This window comes from Nelumbo lutea, chromosome 4, assembly GCF_056320005.1.
Source record: "Nelumbo lutea isolate HS-2025 chromosome 4, American lotus-T2T, whole genome shotgun sequence".
Taxonomy (NCBI): domain Eukaryota; kingdom Viridiplantae; phylum Streptophyta; class Magnoliopsida; order Proteales; family Nelumbonaceae; genus Nelumbo; species Nelumbo lutea.
Genome location: NC_142687.1, coordinates 95412195 through 95419835, shown reverse-complemented (window position 1 = coordinate 95419835; position 7641 = coordinate 95412195). Strand labels below are relative to the sequence as shown.

The 7641-nt window shown below is 37.0% G+C and overlaps 1 protein-coding gene across 2 annotated transcripts; it reads left to right on the top strand.

Annotated features, from left to right (window-relative positions):
• Nucleotides 1–905: 905 nt before the first annotated feature.
• Nucleotides 906–7279, top strand: PHR1 (photolyase 1). Of its 2 annotated transcripts, XM_088986602.1 has the most exons (9): nucleotides 906–1502; nucleotides 1587–1927; nucleotides 2027–2267; nucleotides 2485–2642; nucleotides 2765–2801; nucleotides 5209–5267; nucleotides 6331–6412; nucleotides 6502–6573; nucleotides 6708–7279. In XM_088986602.1, exons 1-9 carry the CDS (start codon nucleotides 1080–1082, stop codon nucleotides 6894–6896), a joined length of 1602 nt encoding a protein of 533 aa, XP_088842728.1. In that variant the 5' UTR covers nucleotides 906–1079; the 3' UTR covers nucleotides 6897–7279. The 2 variants fall into 2 exon arrangements, with proteins under 2 accessions (XP_088842728.1, XP_088842729.1); XM_088986603.1 differs by lacking the exon at nucleotides 6502–6573 and having other exon boundaries at nucleotides 6632–7279.
• Nucleotides 7280–7641: the final 362 nt, after the last annotated feature.

The following is a 7641-nucleotide window of genomic DNA, read 5'->3' as shown; positions in this document are numbered from 1 at the left end:
TAAATAAGTAATAGAATTTGTGTTAATGGGAATTCTCAATAATTTTGCCAAGATTTTCTGAAATTTATGAGGGATATATTTACACCAACTTTGAAAAATTCAAACATTACCCACAGCCTTTTGCAAAACTATCTAAAGTTTCTCTCTTAATTAAACAAGCTGGGATAGTGGTCTTGGCAAGAATTAAGCAATCATGTGCGTAATTGAAGAATAGGGTTAATTAGACCATTTCTAAAGGCCTTAGTTCTTAATATGACCATCGGGATCCCCCTAGAGAGATAGAAAGCCCTTATGGGAGAACCACTTTTCATGAAAACATAACTTGTCAATAAACTCCCATTATAATCGAATGTAAGCGTTTTCCATATCAATTTTCATGAAAATATCCATGGTTTTTAAAATCGGACCGGATCGGATGGTTGGATCAAAAAATCGGGTACTGATCAGGTGATTGGTTCCATTTTTCATCAAAACCAGATTTTTGCCAAAAATACATTGATTTGGTTAACGAATCGCTGACCCGGGCGGTTGAATCATCCGAACCATTCAACAGTTCTGATCATTTTTTAATTTTTTTTATATTTTTTGTAAGAACAGGTTGACCATTTGGTTTGAACGATCAGACCATTTGACCCAAAAACCGGACCCCTAACCGATTTGTTATCCGGATCAGTTTTAAAAACCTTGAAAACACCCATATTTTATGTATAAATGACCCGCCAATATGATATGAAATTATGTGTCAACCGATATGTGATGAAATCTTAAATGTTGGGCCGGGCAACACAAAACACATATCCAAGCCCGAACATTTGCGGTCCGGGCTCTCGGGCCTCCGGACGGTCGCAAGCGAAGCTGGTGAGCTCGTGCACAGGAAAAAAGAAAAGGCGCAACGGTCGACGTGTAACCTTTTCAAACCGCAAGTAATTAGTTTCAGACGTCCCTCTCCCTCCTCCAGCTTCTCTCTGGGGTTGAAGTAGATATTCCATGATTTCCATAATTCCATCTCAAATTAGCTTCGTGGCACATCTGCGCCCGGTGCGCAATTTAACAACTCGTTCTATCTTCGTCGCATTTGTATGCGTCTGAGATTGAGAGATCTGTACACTGTGAATCCTCTACACAACAACCACGCTACTGGTTTTTCATTTCCTCTTCTTCGCTGCTCTTCCATGATCTCGTCATCACTGAAAATGGAAGAAGCAACTACTGTCCAATCAGGTAGGATCCGAGTACTCAAAGAAGTAACCAAACCGTCTAAACAGAAGATGGGTCCCGTTGTCTACTGGATGTTCAGGGATCAACGCTCCAGAGACAATTGGGCATTAATCCATGCCGTCGATCAAGCCAACAAAGCTAACGTCCCGGTCGTCGTCGCTTTCAACCTGTTCGATCAGTTCAAAGGCGCCAAAGCTCGGCACCTCGGGTTCATGTTGAGGGGTCTGCAACAGCTCCAACGCAATCTCGACGAAACCTTCGGAATCCCATTTTTTTTGTTTCAGGCAAACTTAGTATCTTTATACTCTCTTATACTCCGGTTTGTTAAACATTTCAATTTACTTGCATTTTGCCATTTGTTCACTTAGGGAGAAGCCATAGAAACCATTCCCCATTTTCTGAAAGAATGTGGGGCTTCACTTTTGGTGACGGACTTCTCGCCACTTCGGGAAGTTCGAGGATGGAAGGAGGAAATCTGTAAGAGGGTGAACGATTCGGTAACTGTGCACGAAGTCGATGCTCACAATGTAATACCCGTTTGGGTAGCATCACAGAAACTGGAATATAGTGCAAAGACCATAAGGGGAAAGATTCATAAACTGCTTCCTGAGTATCTCGTTGATTTTCCCAAGCTTCCATCCCCAAACAGACAATGGGCTACCACAAATGCGGTTGTCGATTGGGAAAACCTCATCACTGATGTTTTGAGGTTGGTTATTACACTAAGCTATTACAATTTATTTGGTTGTGCTTTACTTTTTTTTTTATCAGATTATGTTTTAAATGTAGAATAATCTGTTGTGACCAGAAAAGAGGTAGAAGTTCCGGAATTGGAATGGTGCGAACCAGGAGAAAATGCTGCATTGGAAGTGTTACTGGGAAGCAAAGATGGTTTCTTGTCGAATAGGTTGAAGAACTATTCTACTGATAGGAATAACCCTTTAAAACCGAAAGGACTATCTGGCCTCTCTCCTTACTTGCATTTTGGGCAAATATCCGCACAGAGGTGTGCCTTGGAAGCACGTTCTATCCGGAAACTCCATCCACAGGTTTGTGGTGTTGGATTTTGGCAGTATTTTGCATCTTTTGATATTGATTTTTTTTTTCTGAAATATGGATCGAATAAATTAAAGCAACCCTCCTCAACTGGCTGCAGTTTATTTGAATAGAATTTGTTACTTTGTTATTCTTTCCTTATCAAGTTTGTTTTTTCATACAGAGTTCTGACAAGTATTGGTTTATCTGCATGTACCCATTGTCATGAAGTCAGTCGATGCATTCCTGGAGGAGTTGATTGTGCGAAGGGAACTTGCTGATAACTTTTGCTTTTATCAGCCTCACTATGACTCATTACAGGGTGCATGGGAATGGGCCCGTAAAACATTAATGGACCATGCTCCTGATAAGAGAGAGCATATTTATACGTGAGTCAAATGTCATCATGTGGAGTTGGAGAATGTAGATTGAAATGATCATGTTAGCATTGACTAGTTGCTATTTGCCAAGTTACCTGATCAATACTTTGAAATACTCGTGATATTCACAGGAAGGAGCAATTGGAAACGGCAAAAACTGCTGATCCTGTAAGTTGATCACTTCTAAAAATTGTTTGCGCATAGAATTGTTTATTCTCTTCAAGATTTGTTCAAGTTAAATTCTCGTATTCTTAAACTGATGCAGGAGATGAACAGTTAAAAATTGGAATTTTCTGAAATTTTATGTATTTCTGTATTTTTGGATAGTAGGGATATTTTTGTCATTTTATAATTTTCTATTGGAGTCCAATGATATGGTCTGATTTCTCTAGTTATAATTTGTTCATGTCCAATGATATGGACGATTTACACAAGGATCAATGAAATTTATTGATTTTTTTTGAGTGGTATGCGAATTATGGTGACTGATTCCCATGCCCTCTTGACCTTCAATGTCTACAACTTCTATAGGTTGAAATTCTGGTTCTTTAGCTTCTTAGCTCTAGGATAGGAATCGACATGCAAGGAATCATCTGTTGTATCTTCAACTTCATACCTTCTTCCCATTGGATTCAAATTATTTGTTGTAACCTGCTGTTTCTTCTCTATCTTGTGAGCCAACTCAAAAGCATGATCTAAGTCATAAATTTGAATTGTAGACAATTCCTTCTAGAACTACAGTCATTCATGCCTTTCACTTGGTGTCACATCTAATAATAATTCATCAAAATCATTCATATATTGAACTACAGTCTACAATAGCAAACCTTGCTTGAGATTAGTTAACTCCATATATAGATCATCATGGAAGTCTAGTGGAATGTACTTTTATTGCAAACACCTCTTCCTCTCTACCCACATAGCAATAGGATCATCACCTCTGTTTTCTAGTCACTGCTCAAGAGTTCTTCACCATACTTTAGCATGCATGACCTGTGAGCTACATGCATGCAAATCTAATCGTTTGTCAAACATATCATGCCAATCAAAATATTCTTCTAATTCAACAACTCAATGAAATAATACTTTTGGGCCATCATCCCCTTTGACATCTAGCATTTCTTTTTCTCTTCTACCATTTTTGAAAACCGTACTCCTGTGGTCAACATTATTAAATCAGTTTTCTTCCACAGTCTTCTCAAATAAGTCGACTAGAGACCCTTCATATGGTTTAAAAGCCCAGTCATCATTGATTCTAGACCCACAAGATTGTTTAGAAAATAGCCTAGCCCTATAGAATCGGTCACTTTGTGAGAACATAGTGAATAAACATTAGCTCTGAAACCAAAATGATGTTACAATTTTTTTGTGGTTTCCAATGATACGATCTGATTTGTCTGGTTATAGTTTGTTTATGTTTAAAGTTTTAGAGTCATTGCATAGGTAGAATAAGAGTTATCAAGTCTTCTTTGAATTGAAATAGGATTTCCCATACCCTAGAGTATTCTAGGCACCTTGTGTGTGACTCTGGGTGCTCTCTCTCTCTCTTTCTCTCTCTCTCTCTCTCTCTCTCTCTCTCTCTTATTTGTTCAAGAGGCCACTATAGCCATCCATAACCACAAATTTCTAAGGAAGATTATTCAGCATTCATGATGGACTGGAATTGAGCTGGTCCTACATCAGTAACCTTCATAGTTGTCAAGGTGACACATTGGCAATAAGGAATTTGTTTTCAGAATTCAGATTACCTTGTACCTCGTTTTGATGTTCTTATGTGGAGGTATAACAATTTTAGTTGTGGCACAGATAAACCATTTCATATTGTATAATCAAGGTAAAAGAGTGTGAGAGGGCATCATAAAAAAACAAATATTATTTTAGAGAGCTATAAAATGGGTTTAGGGGTTACTAGACAATTTTTTGAATCATAACAGGGTTTCAACCAGTGGCCTTCATGTACTCTTCATAAGAGGGATCCTCATCTATTTCCTTAAGCAAAGTAAAGCAGCATCTCTCTTTATGGAATGGGGCTTTACCCCTTATTGCACTCATGTATTATCTCGTTTTTATCTATGACGCATTCAACATAACAAGGCTTCAGTTCATTCATTTGTTTCTTTGCTTCTATTCTTTGATTTTACACACATGTATGCATTCTCTTAGTATCTCCTTGCAGTTACAGAATAGAGCTCCATCCCCTAGTTTCTTTAATAGGCTATGTAATTCTGTTATAATTTTACTTATAATATTTGGTTTTTTATGTTAGGTCACTTTTAATGTTTCCTAGTTGCCACACTACCTAGAAAATAAGTTAGTTCATAAAAAAAGGGGAAAACAAGCAAAAATCATCCAACCTTTTATGTAAAAAAGTGATCAACTGGGCAACAAGGTAATTTCCTGTTGCCAAGCCTCATTTTAGTGCCTCAACAACCATGTAAACTTCTTTTCTTAAAATTTAGAAGTTTAGCTTTAACTTAGGTTAGATTTTGTACTCGCCAACCAGATCTTTGACTTTCTATCATTTTAGTTTGTTTACTTATTACTTCTGATGACTCCTATTAACTGCATTGTTCAGCTCTGGAATGCATCTCAGTTGGAGATGGTTCATTATGGGAAGATGCATGGCTTCATGCGGTAATTTCTTAATAGCCCCATATTTTTCATCTTGTCTTTGTATTTTTCATTTCTTAGATGCATGGCTTCATGCGGTAATTTCTTAATAGCCCCATATTTTTCATCCTGTCTTTGTATTTTTCATTTCTTAGGAAGTCTATTATGGCCACATATTTCAACATGCTTAGGTTACCTGTATGCTGGCTTTGGTATTAGATACTGCATAGACCCTTCTACAGTGCAGTTCTCTCGTTTGCCGTTGTACCACTAGTATTTCTCTTGTTTCTAAGAATTGTTCTCTGTTTCCTTAGCTAAATTCCATACTCTAATAAAATCTTGAGGTGAGTGTTTCCAATAAACTTTCCATGATTTAAATTCTAAAAAACGAAATTTAGCCTGAAAGAAATTAAGCATGGTGTCATATTAGATGGGATACTCATATCCATTTCCTAGACTTTTGGAAATTGTGAATGGTGTCATTCCCTATCGAAGTTTCCATATCCATGTAAAGGCATCTTAGTCTGATCTATGATATGTAATCCATCCAGTGAATGACGTGATTTAGACAGGTTTCTTTTGGCAAACTTGGATAAGGTTACTACAGTCCTGGAGAACTCTGCTTGGCTTCACTTCAACAACATGTAGCTCTTTTTATCTGTGTTTCTCATAAATAAAGTACAAAAAAATTACTTTTCAGTATTAGCTTGTCATGCAACAACTCTCCTTGGCTTAGCTGAGTTTGATGAATATGATGCATTTGTATTTAGTTTAGTTGTATATTTCTGCCCCTCAATGTCACAGTTCCCCCCTTTCAACCTCTAAAAACAATGGTTTTTGGCCCTGTTCGGCTGTTCCATGACATGTTTCAACTTAGGTAAGATGCTGATTGGTTCAGATCATGCTTCTATAGGAAAATCAAATTAGGCTTCAATTACCTTGTATGTCATCTAACAACGTAGAAAATGGTCATGAAATACATGGACAGTTTGGAGTTCTCCATCATTTTTGAATCAAGTGGTTTTGTTTCTTCTATATGCATTTCTGTTTATGCTTTCATGCTTATGGATTTGAGGGTATCAAGCAGGATGTATTGGGCAAAAAAGATTCTTGAATGGACACATGGACCAGAAGAAGCTCTATCAATAGCAATATATCTGAATGACAAGGTATTTCTCCTTGTGCCTTTGAAACACTTCTTCAGGTGTTCCTCTACTTGTGCTGTGTCTAATTTGACCAATGCAAATTTTGTTTCCAGTATGAAATAGATGGGAGGGATCCGAATGGGTATGTTGGTTGTATGTGGTCCATATGCGGTGTTCATGACCAGGTTAAAATTTTTCACCCTTATGTAATTTCTAATTCCATGTCTGGTTTTTCTAGTCCAGTCCTGTATACAGTGGATATGTGGTGTTCATGATCTGCCTAAAACCTACACTGAAATCTTCTCAACAAACCGTTCAGGGTTGGAAAGAGCGACCTGTTTTTGGTAAAATACGTTATATGAACTATGCTGGCTGCAAAAGGAAATTTGATGTGGATGGTTACATTGCATATATAAAGAGGCTGGTTGGTGAAACCAAGAAGAGGAAGGCAGAAGGTTTGGTCAATGTGTCACCAAAGGAACCTCGAATTTCAAAAATTGGATCTTAACCCAAGCCCTGAGAAAGGTATTGAGAAAGCAGAAGTAATTTTCCAAGATCATTTAGGTTAATTCTAGACCATATCAATAATACTCCAGTACTCCATAGATTGTGGAGACCATTTCTTGCCTTGTAATTTCTGTGGGTTGATTGTTATTGCTAAATTGGAAATTTTGGTTTCCCGGCTTACCATCAGTTTCTCTGCATAGATTGAAGGTCTCCTTTGCATTTGGAACCAAAAGTAAAATATCAAATTTAGCATCAAGCTATTGCAGAATTAAATTAAATCCATGAAGGATGTAGTCTATGTTCATTTCATCTCTTACAGTCTGTACTCTGTAGGCATCTTATCATATGAATGAAATTTATAGGTTGATCATTTATTAGACTCAACTGTTTGGAGAACCAAGTAGAAGCCAAGTGCTGTATGTAATTACTATTGTAAACCTCATTGTAATCTGAGGTTTTGTTGTAAACCAAGGTTATAGTTGTACTAGCTTGAACTTAAGGAGTAAAATCTCCCAAGAAAGTGATCATAAAATTCAACGCAATAGTAACAGATGATTTTGATAAAAAGCCAACCAAAATGTTCAATTAGAAAAAGAAACCCATATATTTTTATACATGTTTTGTTGTCTAAAACCAGGCATTTAAAAATTGGGGTTTGTTTTCTGTATGTAGGATAGGAAATTCTTCATGTGCAATTCTTTATCAAATATTGAAGGATTATATCAATCAATATACTCTTTATCAAT

Coding starts and splice junctions, on each gene's coding strand:
- PHR1 (XM_088986602.1), top strand. CDS start 1,080: ATGCGTCTGAGATTGAGAGATCTGTACACTGTGAATCCTCTACACAAC. Junction 1,928..2,026: donor CTCATCACTGATGTTTTGAG/GTTGGTTATTAC, acceptor TGTTGTGACCAG/AAAAGAGGTAGAAGTTCCGG. Junction 5,268..6,330: donor AAGATGCATGGCTTCATGCG/GTAATTTCTTAA, acceptor GGTATCAAGCAG/GATGTATTGGGCAAAAAAGA.